Source organism: Primulina eburnea, chromosome 15 (genome assembly GCF_022965805.1).
Source record: "Primulina eburnea isolate SZY01 chromosome 15, ASM2296580v1, whole genome shotgun sequence".
Classification (NCBI taxonomy): domain Eukaryota; kingdom Viridiplantae; phylum Streptophyta; class Magnoliopsida; order Lamiales; family Gesneriaceae; genus Primulina; species Primulina eburnea.
Genome location: NC_133115.1, coordinates 4355647 through 4378138, shown reverse-complemented (window position 1 = coordinate 4378138; position 22492 = coordinate 4355647). Strand labels below are relative to the sequence as shown.

At 35.2% G+C, this 22492-nt stretch overlaps 1 protein-coding gene across 1 annotated transcript; it reads right to left on the bottom strand.

Moving 5' to 3' along the window:
* Window positions 1–17809: 17809 nt before the first annotated feature.
* On the bottom strand, window positions 17810–18584 carry LOC140814465 (peptidyl-prolyl cis-trans isomerase 1-like). Its single transcript, XM_073173462.1, has one exon. It carries the CDS (start codon window positions 18520–18522, stop codon window positions 18004–18006), a length of 519 nt encoding a protein of 172 aa, XP_073029563.1. The 5' UTR covers window positions 18523–18584; the 3' UTR covers window positions 17810–18003.
* Window positions 18585–22492: the final 3908 nt, after the last annotated feature.

Here is a 22492-nt window from a genome sequence, read left to right as displayed (position 1 = left end):
ATGAATAATAAAATAAGATAAAACGTCAGCCTTAGTTTGACCCAGAACTGAGTATTATATGATCAACAAGTTTTGATTTGAGGTTAATATTGAATATCAAAGAGTCTTGGTTGTACATTACCAAATTTCTTCTAAATTTATATTGATTAATATATCTAACGAACTCTTATTTTAAATGAAAAAAGATTTAAAATTTTCATTTCATAAGATTGCATCGCCAATAAATAGTTCACGAGCTAAAAATCAAAGAAAAATTATTGTCAACTGCAACAATAGCTAACCCCTCCAATCATGAAGAAGATCGTCGCACCCAAGAAATGAGAAACCAAGGAAAGGAACAACATATTCCACGATAGGAGCCGAATCCAAGAAATATATTTGACGTATTTCAACATTTCATGCAATTCTGTCAGCAACCACCAGCAAGAAACTTTGGTGAAAACAATTGAAGATTTCATAGATTTGAAGAAAAAGGTTATCGAATTCTTGAAAGATTCCATAGGTTCCACCCACCCAAGTTTTACAGCACCCCTGGTGCACAACAAGCTGAAAATGGTTAATTAAAATAGAAAGGATTTTTTTTGTTCTTAACTATTATGAGGAACATAAAATGAACTTTGAAATGTATCAGTTCGAGGGAGCAACACATAACTTGTTGAGAGTCGTTGATCTCCAGTAGAAAAAAAGAAACTCTCTCAAAATATGGACTAATTTTTTGCGGAATTTTGGGAAAAATAAATCACCTAAGTAATATTCAACATGCCAGTACACGAATTCATGGAACTAGTTCAAGGTTCTTTGACCGTGGCACAATACAAAGCGGAGTTTCATTGTTTGATTCGTATACTCCTCATCATCTAGAAGATTAAGCTAGAAAGACAGAGTTTTGTCCAAGTCCTCAACCTTGATATTCTTTGGACAACCTTATCTGTTGAAGCCTCAAATTATAGCTCTACCGTCAACCATCCATTGTGCATGGAGGCAGGGATCCAACTACTGTCAAGAAAGAAGAAGATGAAAGAAACAATGGGAACCCTAACTCCAGGGAAACAAGTAGCCTGGAAGGGAAAAAAAAAAAAAAGGCATGGAAAAGAGACCTAGCCGGAACCGCATGAGGAACCCTCAAGCAAAAAGATTCAAGGAAACCTAGACATCAACTACCGCGAGAAATGCGGATATTGCAGTAATCCGAACCACATTGAGGAAAAATGCTGGAAGTAACATGAAAATGTGTGGTCTGCGGAAGTGACCAACATCATATTCAAGAAAGCTCGAACAAGAAGAAAAAAGACTCTCTCACACCCAAGACCAAAATTCAAGCTCAGCATACGCACTCGTTGAGAATAAAAATGACATTAGCAGAACAGTGATAAGCGAGACACTCAAGGCTAACATAACTTCTATCTGACATGTACAAACTAAGGAAGATTTCTTGCTCGATGAATAAAAATCTTATTAATTCCGCGTCATAATGTTATGAAAGAAGGTAATGGGAAGAATAGACCAAAGGATTCGGGAATTCCCACAAGTGAAGAGATTCTGGGGACCAAATTCTTTTAAGGAGAGATATCGTTCGTAACATCCCAAAATTTTGTTGTGTCTAGTCAAAATTTAATTAATAAAATTTTAAATAAATAATAATAATCAATAAAATATTTATTCTAGCAAAAGATTTGATACATATAAATGATTTACTCTATAAATTTAAAATGTCAGAATGAGATTAAAAAATTTACTTCTAATAATAAATAATAAGTTATTCTATGAAATGAAATTTATTATCCTATAAATAAAAATCAAATAAATACTACAAATTCATAAAATATGTTTCTAAAATGCTATAACTTAAATAAAAATAATATATATATATGCATTCAACGAAGTTATTATTTAGTATAAATGATCTAAAAATGTGCCAAATCTTTTGCTAAAATAAATATTTTTATATATGTGATATAATATAAATGATTTTAGGAGTAAATCCCACATACATGATTATAGGACTTCAAATATGAAGGAAATTAAAAAAAAATGAAAATGTTGGTTTAGCAAGACCGTGAATTTTATGTTGAATTCATATTTATGTTATCTTTTGTAAATTCACTTATTGTACACACTTCTGCTATGGTAAAAACTTGTGTGAAACGATTTCACGGATCGTATTTTATGAGACAGATCTCTTATTTAGACATGTCAAAACGGATTGGCGGAGCGGGACGGGCCAGCCCACAACCCGCCACAACCCGCCATTAGGCGGGGCGGGGCGGGGCGGGGCAGGACCAACCAGCCATTTTTGCGGGCTTCTAAATGGTCAACCCAGCCAACCCACCTTGGGCCACGGGTTAGGTGGGCTGGCCCGCTTATTTTTTAAAAAAAAAATTCTAAAGATTATCGCAGTAAATATAGAAGAAAAATATATTTCAGTCAAATAGTTTCATAAAATACTTAAAAACGTTGAAATAAGAAATTAAGAAAGCATACAACATAATCCATAAAAAGTAAAGTGTATAAACCAAACATGAAGATTGAGACATGGAAGAGAACATAAAGTCGATGAAAGAGACGGTTGTAAATTTTAAAAAATATTATGTCTTCAACAATACACATAATTAGCGAACCTCCGCCGGGTCCACAAAATTTCACTGCAACTCGTCGGACTTCAAACGAAATCGCTCTTGGGTTCACAAACAACTGTTATGCTTAATAATTATTTTAAGATTCATGAATAAAATTTACAGGAACTTCTTCCATTTTGTTTTCTTTATGTATATCTGTAAATTTCTCTTTTTATTTTCTTTATGTATATTTGTTCTAAGAGTAAATTATCAATATATTTGTTCTAAGAGTAAATTATCAATATATATGTTCTAAGATATGTGGGCGCATAAAACTTATTTTAATTTTTATATAAAAATTAAAAATATAAAGTTTTATCCTAATTTGGCGGGCCAACCCGCCCCGTTTGAGCCCGACCCGTCTTGACCCGCAACCCAAACAGGCTCAACCCATTTGGCCCGTCTCCAAACGGGCTGCTATTTTATCAACCCAAACCATTCAAAATTTATGGCGGGGCGGGCCGACCCGACAGGCCTAACCCATTTTGACAAGTCTACTCTTATTTGGGTCATCCATGAAAAAGTATTACTTTTTATGCTAAGAGTGTTACTTTTTATTGTGAATATCGGTAAGATTGACCCGTCTTATAAATAATTATTCGTGAGACCGTCTCACAAGAGACCTACTCTTCTACTATTGTAACTTAAAGTTATAACGATGATATTACAATTTGGGAGCCCATATGTGGTGTCACTAGACTTATCAAATTGGGTCAGGCCATCCCGCTATAAAAATTGAGCGGGTTGGGTTGATAAAATAGCAGCCCGTTTGGAGGTGGACCAAATGGGCTGAGCCCATTTGGGTCGCAGGCCAAGACGGGGTGGGCCTAAACGGGGGCAACCTGGCCCGTCAAATTTGGATAGATTTTATATTTTTAAGTTTTATATAAAAATTGGAATAAGTCTCTTGCGCCTCCATCATTCTCTTATCTTATTTCTTCCTTATTTTTATCATGCGTCTCGCCTCCATCACTCACTCTAATAAAATCTAAATCTATGTGCTTCTTCTTTTTTTCGAAGATGTTATGCTCTCTTCCCTTTCTGTAATAGATAGGCTACATGAATAAAATTTACAGATAATTTACTGAATAACAAAGTTAAATTTTGGTTAAGGAATTTATTGATAATTTACTCTTAGAAAAAATAAGTATAAGAAAATAAAAAGGAAAAAATTTACTTCATATCTTTTAGATGCAGAAAATGATGAATGTGCAAGTATTAAAACAACATCATCCTGGGAATGGTCCATGAGCTGATGGACGCAAGGTTGGAGGTGGTTCGAAAGTTATGTAGCAAGTTGGGTTGCTTCATGGGTTAGTCAAGCGATCCGATGGGTAGAGGTTGTAGACGTGGGTTTGGTTGGTCCAGAAGGGAGCTCATGGCTCGACCTTAGTCTTAGGATAGTTGTTTAATGGCTGGTCATGTTGGTTTCGGGCCTAGGGTCGAGTTGTGGGAGCTAGTGCCCTAGGATTCGAAAATTTTTACGTGCAGAAAATTCCTGCAGCTGGTCGAAGGTTTTCGAGGGCTTTAGGTGATCTGAAATGTGTGATTTAAGGGCTGGTCACATGTGGTTAGTTCATGGTTTAAGTGTGGACAGATTTTGTTGAGTTTCGGGTTAATTCGGGTTAATACTGAGACCCCGATCCGAGTTTAAAAAAGAATTATAAAAGTTATTGAATGAGCTCGAGTTTACATCTAGGAAATAGTTATAAATATGTTTTGAGGTGTTTCAATAAGTTTGGTTGGCTTCGTGTCGAAATTTTGAAGTCCATGAGTAAAATGGTCAATTAGGGTTTCCAAGGGCAAAATGATCATTTTGCATCTGGGTCGAATTAGCAGTCCTGACAGCACCTTGATAACCAAAAACTTACATGTTTTAAAATGTATATGTTTAATATGAACAGAATTTTTTATGAAAATACGGAAAATACGCTGAATGCTTGGTTTTAAGAAAATGTACGCATATGAATGATTTTTACAAGTAATGAATGCGATGACATGTTTTGAAGAAGGGGAGTTGCTTGTGTCTAATACGAACACGGACAAGAACATGAACATGTAAGACCAAGAATAAAGGGATGGCAATACTGTCGTTGATGTCCCCACCGCTGGGTGCCGCATTTATACATAGGTGAAAACATCGAATTAGAGCTGATACGAAAGTCACAACTAATTATCTGAATATATATTGATTTCTTGGTTTAGTTTCTGTTTTTTTTATTATTTTGAAATAAGAATATCATTTATCAAATGTTATCCTCACAATCGTGGGAAATGAAATTACATTTGATTCCTCGAGGATGAAACTCAATAAAAGGATTAGCATATGATATGGTCGCTCGAACAAGAGAATGAGCTATTATATTTGCTTGTCTTTTAACATGTTGAATCTTGAATGATTGGTGTGCGTCGAGAATTTGACAGCAGCTGGAAATAATTGAGCCAAACTCTGTGTGGTGAACATTCTTTGAGGTGATCGCATTTACCATCGTCTTTGAGTCGGTTTCAAATATAACATCCTGGAGTTCAAGAGAGGTTGTCCATGAGATAGCTTCAAGGAGGGCAAGTGCTCCGGCCACCTTAACTTCAAACAGTCCATAATTCACACTGGTTTTGCTCACCATAAATCCCCCTGTCGATTCTCTCACCACAGCTTGATATTCTTTAAACAACGCCGCATCGACATTATACTTCATAGATGGATCATGCGGTTTCGTCCATCGATCATCCGCGTCACGACGAGAACTTGAAGTTTGTCCTTGTGTAGTCTTTTGAGCTTGATTCCAATTCCATAATGTATCACAGTCGAGTGAAATAGTGATATGCAGAGGTCTAGAAACATCGCTCCATAGTATTTCATTTCGAAAGCGCCATTACCATATGCTCCATAATATAACCGAGGAAGTTGGTTGTGCAGCCTTGGGGAATTTATTCAGACTTTCAAATATCCAATTTGAGAATGATATAGTTTCTCTTGTACAATTCGTTACTAGGTGATCAAGCTTAGCAACTTTCCAACATTCTTTTTCATATGGGCAGTCAATGAATACATGCCAGTTTTTTTTCCACTCCCGATTCACAGATCACGCAGCAGGAAGGTACATGTGTATTCCTTGATTGGAGTTTTAAGCGACAAGGTATAAATTCACGTGATGCTCGCCATAAAAATGATCGTATCTTCGGAGGTGCTGATAAATTCCATAACTTGGACCATTGCCGCGTTTGGCGATGTACCTGCTCATGGTTAGTAATGTTTTCCATGATGAGTTGGTACCCTGGCTTTACTATATAGCATCTGTTTCCACTTAGTTGCCATATACGTTCATCATTTGAAGCCAGAGATTTAACGGAATATTCATAATTTCCAGAACATATCGTGGGACAAAGATTTCATGGAGTTTTCTCGTGTTCCATTTCCTAGTGTCTGGGATAGCTCCTTCACATATGTCACTTCCTCCTAATGTATATGTGGTGTTTGGATATAGAAATTTCTGGAATCTCTTAGCCATGGGTGTCCAGATTTTTATATGCTGACTTTCTCCGACTTTCCATCGTAATCCTCGAGCCAAGATCGCATGTGAGCACCAAATACTTTGCCATATGAAGTTAGGATTTGATCTTAAACTTGTTTCCATGAAATCTTTTTTCGGAAAATATTTAGCTTTGAGTAATCTTGATGATAAAGTATTTGGGGTCGAAATGAGCTTCCAACCTTGCTTAGCAAGCATGGCTAGATTATAGGCTTTGAGACTACGGAAAGCAAGTCCTCCACTTTCTTTTCGAGTGCAAACTCTGTTCCAATTAGTCCAATGTATTTGTCTCGAGTTTTGGGATGTGGATCCCTACAAAAAAGAGCTCATCATTTTCTGAAGCTCATCGAGAAGGGATGCGGTTAACAAAAAACAATTCATACAATAAGCCAGTAATGCATGGGGCACCGATTTCAACGATACTTCTTTACCTGCTTTCGATAGAGTATTTCCCAGCCAATTTTGTATATGATACCAGAGCCGATCTAGCAAGTAACTGAATATCAACATTTTTGACACTCCAAGGATCAGAGACAACTCCTCTTGTTTTTGGATATCAAAATTTTTGATAAAAAAAGATATTCCAGATTTATCAAGGCTTGCCCACTAACCCTCTCATAGGTGGTTATTATCTTCTTAAATTTTGTACATCCTTCATTTGTTGCCCTGAAAAAGATAAAAGAGTCATCGACAACGGGGCCCGACCACAAATTTTAACTCCATGCAGCGTGACTTTGCCTTTAGCTTTAGCTTTCTCAATCAAAGTGGATAGCCCTTGTGCACAAATAATAAATAAGTAGGGTGATAGAGGGCATCCCTGGCACAGTACTCATTTTGAAGTTATTGTTCCAACCAGATTTCCATTTACCCGCACGTGGTATCTCACTGTTGTAACGCAAAGCATCATAAGATCCACCCATTTATCATCAAATCCTAGCCTAAGCATCATGAGTTTCAGGAAACCCCAATTAATGTGTTCATGTGCTTTACTATTGTCAATTTTTAGTGACACCGTCCCCATGTTTGCCTCGGTGCTTTCGCTTCATGTGATGGATAATCTCAAACACTACTATCACATTGTTAATGATTGAACGACCTTGAACAAAAGTTGCTTGAGTCTCTGAAAATAACTTTGGCAATATCAGCTTTAATCGATTTGCCAACACCTTTGCAAGCATCCTATACATCACATTACAGAGGGATGTCGGCCGAAGATATTTCATAATATTTGGGTTAGTACACTTGTGTAACATCCCAAAAATTTGAAGGTCTATGTGAACTACATGCATGCAAGTTATAAAATTTTTTTATGTATTTAATTAATTTATTTTTAATCCATTGAATGCATGATTATTGCATGAATATGTGTTTTATTTCACGGTTTATTAAGGTTTCATGTATTAAGGCTTTTAGCAGTATTTCGCGCTCGAACGAAGAATGGAGACCGGAGATAATTAAGGGAAAATATTTTTAATTATTTAATATATGGAGTAATTATAGAGGATTTTCAAATTTGGGCATAGGTAGAATATTTTTACTCATCGGGTCATATTTTAAATCGGTACGCAAAATTTAGCAAATCGGAGGACTTTTTGAGAGTTCGGACAATATTTTCAAAAACGTACTTAAATAAAATATTTTACATGAGTGTTTTTGGGCTTGATTAGACTATCTTATTCAATAATTGGCCCAGTAGCACTAATTAGTATAATTAAACCCTTCATCCAAACCCCAAACTCCCCACCCTAGCATTTGGCCGCCCCCTCTACTTTTCCAGCAGTAAGTTTCGAATTTCAACAGCTATCCCCCTTAGGTTTTCTTAAGCTTTTTCAAATAACTTCTTCCTTACCTTTCCGATGCACGTTCTATGCGAGTATCTCCAAGTTTTCGAGCGTAATTATGCAAAGACACCCCTATATCCCGTTTTTCTCATCATTCACATCAATATACGTTAGTTTGTATGTTTTTACATGATAAATTTTAGAATAATCATGTGGTGTAAGTTTTATACGATTTTTGACATGAAATATGCATTTTCTTTGCATGAAATTCACGTCCTTCTTGTGCTTGTGTAAGGGGCAGCTGATTTACATTTTTTTAATGGCTTTACATGTTGAGATCAAAGGCGTCTAGGTGCTGGATTTGGGTTTGGAACTTGTCATGGTAGAGGGCCGATCGGATTTTTTGGATGTTGGCTCGGTTGGGACTAGATCGAGGGTTAGGTGTGAGCTGCGGTGAAGGGGATATTCCAAGCCTTGGACTAGACCCTGGTGGGTCTGAGTCGTGGCCCAAGGTAGCTCAAACACCGCAGGTCGTGGTTGAAGGGCCGATCGAGGGAGCTAAATGTAAGGGTGCTCGGCTTTGGGTGATTTCGGGTGTTTCATGGTGAACTGAGGGGTTCGCGTGCTTGGGTCTGAGAGCAGTGGTTAGGTCACTCCAGGAGGGTCTAGAGGCAGGCTAGGACTGGTTGTTTCGAGGCTGGTCCGGTCTAGTTTGGGCCAGTATCGAGTTCTTGAGGGCTAAGCGCATTAGGGTTTGTTAGATGCAAGTGCAGAAATTTTTCAGCAAGTGGCAGTCGATTTTAGGTGGTTCAAAATGGCTGGAATTGTGTTTTTTAGGGACTGGTAGGGTGTGATTAAGTTGTGGTTAAAATTTGAGAAAGTGATTCAGGTTAAATCGAGACATCGGTCCAAGTTTTAAAATGAGTCTTAAAAGTTACAGAGCGGGCTTGAGGTTACGTCTAGAAAATGATTATAAATATGTTTTGAGGTTCTTCAATGGGTTTGGTTGGCTTCGGATCGAAATTTTGAGGTCTAGCAGTAAAATAGTCAATTATGGTTTCTAGGGACAAAATGGTCATTTTGCACATGGGTCCTGGCAGTGCCCTGATCACAAATTGACATGTATATGTACATGTAATCACAAACATTAATTTTATGGAAACAAAAAAAATACGTTGCATGCATGATTTTAAGGTAGTTTACGTATATGCATGATTTTTATAAGTGATGAATATGATGATATGTTTTGAAGAATGGGAGTTGGTTCTGACTAATATGAACATGAATATGCAAAGCCAAAGCTCAGTGGATGGGTAATACTATCGATGATGTCCCCGTCGCCAGATGCAGCGATTATACGTAGATGGATCCATCGACTAAAGTCAGAACTAATGATCTGAATTCAAATAAAGAAAAAGAACATGTATATGTTTTTATGATGAGATATGTGATGGACATGTTATGCTTTGACAGGCTATGTTTAAGTTCATGATTTTAAGATCATGAAATATATGTTAATTACAGTACTTTTCATTGTTGCATGTTATGTATATGTACTTGTTATAACAATTCAGGTGTATTGAGCCTTTAGACTCACTAGGTGTTAATGATGCAGGTGAGCATGATGATGTGGAGACTGAAGGCGTTGAAGACTGAGTAGGCGGAGCTGGGTGTGTGCACATTGACCCGAGGACCTTGCATTTTTTTCGCACTTTATGTTTATGAGTTAGGGTTGATACATTATGTTATACGTTTCACATCATTTTTCATGTGGAGTAATTGACAGGATTTCGAATATTGCACTGAATTTATTCTAAAACAGTAGTCTAGGGATATGTTGATATTTAGATTTTTTATTTAACTACGGTATTTTTATTCAGTAGTTGAATGACTCTTTTAAATTCGTTGGTTGAGCATTTTCGAATTTAGCTTGCAAAAAAAAAAATTCTAACAGTATTTTAGTAGTAGATATTTCAGTTTGTATCAGAGCAAGGGTTATTTTACAGGGTTGTGCCACGGTCAACTTCAGAAGCTCAGTCGTCAAGCGTCAATTCTGTAAGTTAAAATGTTTTTAATGCTATCACTTGCATGTTTACATGATAAACGTTTAACAGTGCGTATTTATCAGTCTATATACATGTTACGATATGAAATAAGAAATTATATGATTTTCACGCATGTTGACTTTGTGGTGGAGTTTACATGATTAAGAATTTGGCTAATGAGCATTAAGAAGGGTTGAAAATGATTGACTATATTGATTTTTGATTAGTAGTACTGATGTTCTAGTTTTTGGATAATAAGTTAGACATGAAGATTATAAATGGATTTTCTAAGAGAATATTGATGATATGTGGTTACTAGTTGAGTTAATTTTTGAGAATTTCATATAAAGAATAAAGATTCGAAGACTACGATGATCTTTAGAAGTATAAAAATGTATAATTTGAGATTTTAGGTATTGATGAAAATGTAAGATTAGTTATGGGAATTGATTTTGAGTTTAATAAGCTTAAAATTATTGAGCTATATATTATGGGAAATCTATAACCAAGAACTTGTGGGTAATTGTAGAATTTTCGAAATTAAGGAACAATTGGATAATTTTTGAGGAAATTAGGAATTAATTTTGCAATTGTTAAGAAATTTGGGGACTGGTTTAGCAATAAGGAGAATTGAATTGTTTAAATGAAAGGAATTTTCGATGATTTATGCTTGAAGTGATATTTAGAACCTTGAAATATCCGGGTTATAATAAGGAATGAATCAAGGACATTGTAGAATGATTCAATATTAGACTTGAAAATCTAAGCGTTAATGGAATAATGTTGTGGCAAACTAAGAATTTAGAGTGATGTGATTAAAGTTAATCAATTATTTAAGTTATAGGATTAGACATTAAGTTAACATATTTTTGGAAACTTGAGGTTTGATTCACATGTATCATAAGTTTTAGTCATGATCTTAAGAGTTAAAATTATACATTTGTTAGAGTTGAATTTTTTTAAAAATTTGAGAGACGTATATAAGAAGTGATATAGATATCATGTCTTGGGAAAATTAAAAATGTTTGTTCTTAAAAGTCTAGTAATATCGTGATATTGGAAGTAAGTATATATGGTATACTCATTATATTTAGATGTTATGCTTTATAAGGAATAAAAGCACTTGAGGAATTTTTGAAAGTCATTAAGAAAGTTGGGATTAAGCGGATGTGTTTTGGAATTATGTTATCTAATACTAATTGGGTTGGATAAGTTTGAATTTCAAGTTTATGAGATTGGTGTTAATATGAAAATTTTGGGTGAAATAAAAACAAAAAAGAATTAGTTATGTTCAACATAGGTTTTCAATGAACGAATATTAAGACTTTTATCGAGTAAGAAATCTAAAATCTTGGTATGTGGATTCTAGAATTCTACGGATTTTAAATGAAGTTGAATTATTAGAGTTAGTCTAACGTTAACATGAGATAACTTATCAAGTTTTATACGCTAGTATTAATTCAGCATTAAGGACCACGGCATGTTTTATGATTTGAGATGAAATACTATTTTTAGTATTCAAATGAAATGATTTGGGCTCGTCGTAAAGAAATTTTAAACTCGTTTTCCGCTGTAATTAATTAACCCTAATCAGATTGTATTGTAATAACGATTAGGAGCTAAGGGCCCCACATGTATACTCATGAATATTTAGATGTTATGCTTTATAAGGAATAAAAGCACTTGAGAAATTTTTGAAAGTCATTAAGAAAGTTGGGATTAAACGGATATGTGTGTTGGAATTATCCAATACTATTTGGGTTGGATAAGTTTGAATTTCAAGTTTATGAGATTGGTGTTCATATGAAAATTTTGGGTGAAATAAAGCAAAAAGGAATTAGTTATGTTTAACATAGGTTTTCAATGAACGAATATTAAGACTTTTATCGAGTAAGAAATCTAAAATCTTGGTATGTGGATTCTAGAATTTACGGATTTTAAATGAAGTTGAATTATTAGAATTAGTCTATAGTTAACATGAGATAACTTATTAAGTTTTATACGCTAGTATTAATTAATCACTAAGGATACGTCAGAATGTGACATTCGTTCCAATGAGGAAAGTCCAAGTGTCTTACACCTCAACTATATTGTAATTTGTAAAACAATAGTTTAAGCATGTAATTGATACTAGAAGAGTTTTATTATATAGATAGAAGATCGATATTGTATATTTGGGTTTTATGGATTAATGTTACTCGAAATTTGAGATTTGCAACTATTAAAGTACTTTTTTTATATTTGGATAGGTAATTAAATGCTTATTTAGAAAAAGACATTTGAATATTTGAAAGATTAACTACTTTATTTTTCAATAAAAATTCTACAAATCATATTTTTCACTCATGAAAGGCCTAAAAATCATATATATTTTTACTTATGAAAGGCCTAAAAATCTAATAATCGCATTATTTTTACTTATGGACTTTTTAGTGACACGTCCCCATGTTTGCCTCGGTGCTTTCGCTTCATGTGATGGATAATCTCAAACACTACTATCACATTGTTAATGATTGAACGACCTTGAACAAAAGTTGCTTGAGTCTCTGAAAATAACTTTGGCAATATTAGCTTTAATCGATTTCCCAACACCTTTGCAAGCATCCTATACATCACATTACAGAGGGATGTCGGCCGAAGATATTGTAGAATTTTCGAAATTAAGGAACAATTGGATAATTTTTGAGGAAATTAGGAATTAATTTTGCAATTGTTAAGAAATTTGGGGACTGGTTTAGCAATAAGGAGAATTGAATTGTTTAAATGAAAGGAATTTTCGATGATTTATGCTTGAAGTGATATTTAGAACCTTGAAATATCCGGGTTATAATAAGGAATGAATCAAGGACATTGTAGAATGATTCAATATTAGGCTTGAAAATCTAAGCGTTAATGGAATAATGTTGTGGCAAACTAAGAATTTAGAGTGATGTGATTAAAGTTAATCAATTATTTAAGTTATAGGATTAGACATTAAGTTAACATATTTTTGGAAACTTGAGGTTTGATTCACATGTATCATAAGTTTTAGTCATGATCTTAAGAGTTAAAATTATACATTTGTTAGAGTTGAATTTTTTTTTTTAAAATTTGAGAGACGTATATAAGAAGTGAGATAGATATCATGTCTTGGGAAAATTAAAAATGTTTGTTCTTAAAAGTCTAGTAATATCGTGATATTGGAAGTAAGTATATATGGTATACTCATTATATTTAGATGTTATGCTTTATAAGGAATAAAAGCACTTGAGGAATTTTTGAAAGTCATTAAGAAAGTTGGGATTAAGCGGATGTGTTTTGGAATTATGTTATCTAATACTAATTGGGTTGGATAAGTTTGAATTTCAAGTTTATGAGATTGGTGTTAATATGAAAATTTTGGGTGAAATAAAAACAAAAAAGAATTAGTTATGTTCAACATAGATTTTCAATGAACGAATATTAAGACTTTTATCGAGTAAGAAATCTAAAATCTTGGTATGTGGATTCTAGAATTCTACGGATTTTAAATGAAGTTATATTATTAGAGTTAGTCTAACGTTAACGTGAGATAACTTATCAAGTTTTATACGCTAGTATTAATTAAGCATTAAGGATACGTCAGAATGCGACATTCGTTCCAATGAGGGAAGTCCAAGTGTCTTACACCTCAACTATATTGTAATTTGGAAAACAATAGTTTAAGCATGTAATTGATACTAGAAGAGTTTTATTATATAGATAGAAGATCGATATTGTATATTTGGGTTTTATGGATTAATGTTACTCGAAATTTGAGATTTGCGACTATTAAAGTACTTTTTTTATATTTGGATAGGTAATTAAATGCTTATTTAGAAAAAGACATTTGAATATTTGAAAGATTAACTACTTTATTTTTCAATAAAAATCCTACAAATCATATTTTTGTCTTATGAAAGGCCTAAAAATCATATATATTTTTACTTATGAAAGGCCTAAAAATCTAATAATCGCATTATTTTTACTTATGGACTTTTTAAATATTTATTATTTATTATTTATTATTTATTATTATCTTATACAAAACCATTTTTTCAAAAAAATAATAATAATAAGACGACGCTTAAGACGTTGATCTTACGCTCCTTATTGATGACAGAAAAGATTGTAAAAAGTTAAATTTTGATAACGACAAGTTGAGCTTCATGGAAATGAAGGTGGGGTTGGTTTAATTTTTTGTGTTGACTATTCCTTTATATACAGCTAAAACAAGAAGTTTCTTGGACTATGTAATCATGCAATTCTCGACATTTTTTCTAAAATAATTTTTATATGATTTCGTGGATCTTTGTTCATGAGATGTGTTGAGTTGTTAAGTACCTGTAATGAAAATTAATACTTTTGATAGAAAATATAAGAAAAAACTTGTGTGAGACGGTCTCACGGACAGGGGCGGATCTAGGATTTAGACACTGGAGGGGCCGCTTAGTTTATTTTGCGACGGTTTTCTCAAAAACCGTCGCTATATGGCGACGGTTATAAGAAACCGTTGCGGATTTTGCGACAGTTTTCGTCACAACCGTCGCTAAGCCAAAAAAAAAAGAGGGACCAGGTTTCGAAATCGGGCGGATCAAACATTATAATTGACTTTAGCCACTGAGATACATGGACGTATCATTCATTTTTGGGGGGCCATGTATATATATCTGTTTATATATTTAGTTTAAAAAAAATTAATATACACTAAAAAAAAAATTTAAATTTTTTGGGGGGGCCGTGGTCCCGTTCGCCTTACACTAAATCCGCCCCTGCTCACGGGTCGTATTTTGTGAGACGGATCTCTTTTTTGGATAATCTATGAAATATATTATTTTTTATGCTAAGAGTATTACGTTTTATTGTGAATATCGGTAGAATTGACACGTCTCACAGATAAAAATTTGTGATATCTTCTCACAAATTAAATCATAAACGATCTCATATGGATTTTTATGTTTTTTTATCGGTAAATAAAATTATGTTAACAAAAAATTTAAATTACATCTCTAGACATGGTTGATTAAAGAAAAGAGATAATTACTTTGATCATTTAAAAAAAAATCTCAAATAAATATGAAATAACAATTACACCCTTAATATTTTTACATATCATCTTCATTAAAAAAACATTTTATAATTTAAAAATCTCTACAATATTTTTTATCCTTTATCAATAACTAATATTCCGATGTACGCTTTGTGTAATTGCACATATAATTTTTTAATAAAAACAAAAAAAAAATCGTAAAAAAATGCAAAAAATAGAACGTTTTTATAAACAAATAGTAACCAAATCGCAATATATATCAATTTTACGAAGGTGGTTGACCATAAATAAAAATATCAAAAAGTGAGTGGCATTTTCATAAATATAATGGCTAAAAAAGGAGGAGACAATATAAAATAATTAATTTATCTAATAACTTGATTTTGTTGGAAATTATGTTAAGATATATTCGCAATTCATCTCAAATTTCACCAATTAATTGAAAGTTAATTAATTAAAGGTCCTCTACTATATAATAATATAGAAAGATTCTTATACAAAGTATAATTTTTAATATTTTCATAATTATTTTCTTAAGAAGTTTTCGTATTTTTGGTATTTGACAAGTATTCTCCTATAAATATCAGGTTTGAGCATATGATAATTCATTCACTATATTATTTTTCAACGGCACCCTTAGCTACTCCCCATCTATATACGCAATCTCTGACTTGAGCGGCGGAGGGGCTACGCCGGGACACCTCTCGCCCCTCTTTTAACGGTCTTCTTCGTGATTTCAGGCTCAAGGCGAATTCGAAGCATACGTTTGGACTAGTGACACTTGCTGGAATCGGACCCTAAATTTCTCGTGAGCATCAATGTGTATTCCAAAAAACTCTAAAAACATTCAAAATATACCCTCTTATGAACCAATCGCCGAGGAAATTTGATTTCGATGCACTCAATCACAATTCACATGGGGGCTATTTTACGGTATTGCTCAAGGATTGCAAATCAAGTTGCATATCTTCTGGTTCATAGATGTATACAGACTAAGAGAAATTTAGATATTAGATTGTCATTCCTGTTTTTTTTAAAAAAAAAATTGTATATTTGGCTTATTATCTTGCTAATGAAGTTTAATCTTTGATTTCAAAAAAAAAATGATACGAAGAGTACTTGGTAAATGATTTATAAACCTTCACAGTTTTGGGTCGTTTATATGAATGGAAAGAAGGAAAGAGGGTGTGTAGAGGTATGTAAAAGATTCTCGTTGGTGCCAAGTTGAACCAGTTTCGATTGTCGCCACATTTTGTCGATTTTGGGCCGACCGCTTCAGTGAGCTCTAGACAGATTGCTTCGTGGGTTTGATGTGTTTCATCTTAGGTTTTCCTCAGGTATATGGTTTGGCTTATATCCTAAACATTCGCAGAACTTTCATTTTAGTTTCTTGATCAAATTTAATGATTAACGAGTGTGTATGTTGAGTTCAAAAGTTGTTGGAAAGCGGACAATGGAAATAAGACTCATTACTCGTGACACATTTTGAGAAGAAAATTGAAGAGTAGTCTAAAGACTTGCTCCTACCTTCAACGTAGAAATCGAATTCTTCTGCCATAACTTTTACCATATAGGGTAAGTGCCGTGGTCCAAGAGCGCGATTTTATGTGCACAAAGTTGAGTGTCGCCTCCTAATACCAAGTTGCATGCGTGCGGCACAAAGAATAATTTACTAGTTACTCGACCCAAAGAATTGTCTATTGAGAAATCCACTTCAAATAAGATAGGCAAAAATTTGTGTAAGACGATCTCACGGATCATATTTTGTAAGACTGATATCTTATTTGGGTCATCCATAAAAAAATATTATTTTTTATGCTAAGAGCATTACATTTTAGAGTGAGTCTTATGTGCAACCGTCTCACGGATCTTAATTTGTGAGACGTGTTAACCCTACCCATATTCACAATAAAAAGTAATACTCTTAGCTTAAAAAATAATACTTTTTCATGGATGACCCAAATAAGAGATCCGTCTCACGAATACGACCCGTGAGACCGTCTCACACAAATTTTTGCCTACTTTTTATTGAGATTTGTGAATATTAGTAAGATTGACACATCTTCAAGATAAAAATTTGTGAGATCGTCTCACAAAAAACCAACTCAAAAAGATATCAGTTGATTGATATCTTTGATTTTAGTTAACTTCGAATAAATAGGTAATTCTCATATTTAATTGTAAGTTAGGACATGGTGATCTTTTAGTTTTGGTTAGGATATGGTAATTTTTATTTTGATTAGGATAAAGTCACATTTTATTTTGGTCAGAACATGTTAGACTGCAATATAAAAAGATTTGGGTCAGAATCATCATAGACAAAAACTGGTGTGAGACTATATCACTAATCGTATTTTATGAAACGGATATCTTAATTAGATCATTCATTAAAAAATATTATTTTTTATGTTAAAAGTATTATTTTTTTATTGTGAATATCGGTAGAATTAACTCATGTCAATAAAGAGACCGCCTCACAAAAGACCACATACTCATATTCAGATTGTAGGGGTATTGGTTACCCTTTAAAATGTTAAGTTCGGGTTTGTACTGGATGTTTATACTAATATTTGTTCGGGTTGGTGTCGGATACTAAAATTAGTATGGGTCGTCAATTCTATGAGACAGAAGTGTTCTACTAGACTCGAACTAACTAGTTTAAATTTCCATGGAATCTATTTGGATTTCAAACTAAAAATTAAAATCCTTACGACTTGTCTGTGCATTCTTGAAATCTGTAGAGTGTGAAATCTAAGTTCTAACATTAGTTGAGTTGACTCGGTATAATATAATATTAATTAGTTATGGAGACAGAGATTCCACCAATAATTTAACAAAACATGAAAGCAGTTTAATTGTACAGTAGAGTACAATCCTCAAGAACAAACACAGTTCCAATCAACGGCAGAAATCATTATTTCAGAATATTCAGGGTAAAAGATCATCATCAAATCTTACAGATAAACAAGGCATCCCGGTATAGATCTAACAGAGTTGACCGCAGTCAGCGATCACCACAGGCTTCGAGGTCCTGCCCCCACCAGATCCAACCTTCTCGATCGCCTTGACGACGTCGTATCCCTCCACAACCTGCCCGAACACCACGTGCTTACCGTCCAGCCACGAGGTCTTCTCGGTGCAGATGAAGAACTGGGAACCATTAGTCCCCGGTCCGGCATTCGCCATGGACAGAATCCCAGGTCCGGTGTGTTTCTTCACGAAATTCTCGTCAGCGAACTTCGATCCGTATATAGACTCCCCTCCGGTGCCGTTTCCGGCGGTGAAATCGCCTCCTTGACACATGAAGTTGGGGATCACGCGGTGGAATGGCGAGCCTTTGTAGTGGAGTGGCTTTCCGGATCTTCCCTTGCCCTTTTCTCCGGTACAAAGCGCACGGAAATTCTCGGCGGTCTTGGGGACGACGTCTGCATAGAGTTCCATGACGATCCTCCCGGCAGGCTGGCCGCCGACGGTCATGTCGAAGAAAACTTTAGGGTTCGACATTTGCTCTCACCACACAAAACACAAAAAATCTTCAATGCTGGTGGGCTAATCATTAGGGATTGGAAGTATATATCTAGTGGAGTTATCCATGGGATAGCTCATATTGGCCGTTGATATTGGACGCGTGTCCACATCTTGATAGGGGCACTTTTGGAAAGTTCGAGAGCGGAAAGTAACCGTGGTTGGGTTTAGCTGTGGTCAAGTTTTGGATTTTTCTTTTTCTTTTTTTTTTTAAACGAAAATTTTGGAATTGGGATCGTATTCTTTTTGCTTTTATATTTTTTTTAATGATGGGATCGGATTCATGTGGGATATGCTCTCTTTTTTTCCCACTTTGGTAAAAATTAAATTTGTTCCATCCAAAAATAAATGTGAGACGGTCTCACGAATCTTTATTTATGAGATGGGTCAACCATATCGATATACACAATAAAAATAATACTTTTAGCATAAAAAGTGATATTTTTCATATATGACCCAAATAAGATATCTGTCTCACAAAATAAGACTCATGAAACCGTCTCACTTGCCAAAATAAATTATTTAAATTTGTTAATCAATAATTGAGGTATACTTCATTTGGTGTCGTACAAAATGTAAAAATTGCTCGCTTAGGAAATACGAGAACAGCTTTTTCGATATGGGAATAAGCCCTTTGTATAAAAACTCATTTCACACTGTCTCATAGATCAATTTTGTGAGACGGATTTTCGATACGACACAACTAAAGAAACAATTTTTATTTTTCATAGTAGGTCTAAATCAAATCGACGCGTTTCACAGATATAGACTTGTAAGACCGTCTAACAAAAGACACGCTTTAATATTTGTGAGTGATAACGAAACATCTATATGAAAATATATTTTATATTATTATATTTGAGAAAATATCAAAATTAATAATATAAATTGATGTGAATTTGATTTTGATTTTCCAATTAATCAAAATTAGCATTGATGCAATAATTTGTTTTATTGACTTTAAACTTTATTCTTTTGGAGTGCCGACATAGAGTTGGATGTCATGAACTAAAACTTATCATTATTGATATAGTTACGGACGGAGCCAGAAAATTATATTTGCATTAGGGAGAAAATAATCTTCCATGTTTTTTTTTCTTTGCAACTTCAAATTTATCAATAGTTAAAAAGATTAAGCACTCATTTTTCAATATACATTAATTAAATATTCTTAAAAGATTAATCTCAATAATGGCTGAAATAAGTAGTAGTGAGTCTCATGTGAGACCGTCTCACGGATCATAATCCGTGAGACGGGACAACCCTATCCATATTCACAATAAAAAATAATCCCTTTTCACGGGTGACCCAAATAAGAAATCTGTCTCACAAATACGACCCGTGAAATCGTCTCACACAAGTTTTTGCCAATAAGTTGAAACAATAAAATATAATTATCTTAAAAGCTGGAAAATAGTGATTCAAAAATGACCAAATATAGTAGTACTTGAGGTAAATTGATCAAAATCTATATTTTATTTTGATTATTTTACTTTCGATTAGTAATCTTCTTATTTTCCATCATAAATTTACGAACATTGTTAACATTTGATGACAATTTTCCGAAAAATTTCAATTTTAGTTTGAGATGTAATTCTTGAAACGAAGTTCTGCGAATTCTTCCCAAAACTGAAGATCACTCGTTGAAGGCATTAACGAGCCCACATAGGGGAATGAAAAAATACACTGAATATTGCAAAATAATAAGTCTTTTTATCATATTGAGATTTATTTTTAACTAATTAGATTATCAAAGTTGAATTTAAGCCCATTTATGGTACGAGAATTGTTTTTTCCTTACCTATTCCATTGTAATTGATACCCCCGGTGGGAGGATGGGCTCGGCCCGCTCTCGATAGCCCATCTCAAGCAAAGCCCAGCATGCATTCAGAAGAAAGCTTGAGGCTGTCCGGGAGGTCATCTCTGGCCGACCTCCCATATCAGAAGTTCCAGCGATTGGAGAGGTCAGCCGACCTCCCTGGCCGACCTCCCGAGCTGACCTCCAAGAAGATATTATCGGGACGATCGAAAACCCTCGGCCGAGCTCCCGAGCCGAGGTCCCAGGAGGTCCTAGCGTCTCGTGGGCCCATACCTACGAGAACTCTTACTCAAATATTAAGCGCGTAGCCCACAGAGATCAAGGCCCAGAAAGGTAAAGCCCATTAAAGATCTAATCTAATCTGTCACCATATCTTATCAAATCTTCCGAAGATTCTGAAGATCTAAACCTACCAAAACTAGGACTCTATGCATCACCTATAAATACCAGGTTCCGTCCATTATTTTATAAATTCATACTTTTTCACATTCTCTTTGCACACATAGTTTTCTCTCTCAGTTTTCTGACTTGAGCGTCGGAGGGGCTACGCCGGAACAACCTTCCGGCCCCCTTCTAACACTCTTGTTTGTGTTTCTGGATTTCGAGGTGTCTGATCCGAGCTCCCAAGGTGAAGATCCGACCTCCCAGACAGCGTTCAAACGTTTGGTCCGAGCTCTCCAAGCAGGGATCTGACCTCCCAGCTAGCATGTAGTGACCCGTTCCAGAATCACCTACTAATCAGAACTCAAGCATGCAAAATTAACATTTAAAACTGAATCAGGTAAACAGCGGAAAAACAGTAATACAACCCAATCGAATCTGTAAGTACAAAATACTTAAACAACTAGATCGAACTAAATATCAAGAACAAATACCAACAACTATAGGTCAACCTCTGCCAGCTCCCTGTCCACTCCCTCCTGGACCGCCCAACCTGAGACCTGCCCCATCGAATAGGGTGTCCAAAACAGAGATAAACCGAGGACGTGAGCATAAAACGCTCAGCACCGAAAGCATGAGTATACAAGACTATGACATGCATGTATGCAAAATGTACTGGATACCAGGATCTGGGTATAACGAAATACTGCTCAGGTAAATGACGTCAAGGTATGTAGCACTCTGCGCCGTCGCACCAGGAGGTGGCTCCCATACCAAAATAAACCTGTGGATATACCGGTGACCTGACCACCGTTGGCCAACGGGGTCCAACCATCCACAACAAACGAGGGCTGAGCACCCTCTCAACAGGCTATCTCAAAAATAGTCAGGCTCAGCATGATTATGCAAATGCCGCATAATAAACCATGCATCATATGACAGATAATAATGCAACATATAAACATGCAACACATAGTAAAGCATACTCAATCCTGCTATCTCGGATAGTACTTTCGTACCTCAAATCAGTATATCCTAGCAATCAGCCCTAGAATAAAGCCTGCGTCCGTAGTCAGCCCACTGATGCCGCTAGCTCCCAACTAGAGCACAGCTCCGCTACAAAACCAGTAGCTCCCCGCTAGTGCCTAAACCTCGGGAAAAGACTAGAAACCCATCAGAAACGACTAAAACGCTCTGGAACACTCGGAATTGGCGAGTAAAAAGTGAAGCCTCGCGTCTCTATTTATAGACAACGATCGGTAGATCCGATCCACTTCGGACGATCCGATCCGGCACACTTCGGACGATCCGAACCCTGATCGGACGCTCCGAACCCTGCATGTCTTCCACGTGTCCAGACACCTGTCTTCGGACGATCCGAACCCTGATCGGACGATCCGAACCTTGCATGTCTTCCACGTGTCCAGCCACATGTCTTCGGACGATCCGAACCCTCTTCAGACGATCCGAACCCGGTTCGGTCCTTCCGATCCCAACGAAATATAATTAATCCAATAATTAACTCAAATTAGGCATCGGGATACTACATTCTCCCCCCCTAAAAAGGATTTCGTCCGCGAAATCGAGTCTGAAGAATGACAATTCTGAACAACAATACATTCAACTTAAGAATGAATTACAACTGAAAGCACAACTGAAATTACAATCATAACTGAAAATACTACAACTAGAACAACTCTGGATGCTCTGACCGCATGCGACTCTCTAGTTCCCAAGTAGCTTCTTCAG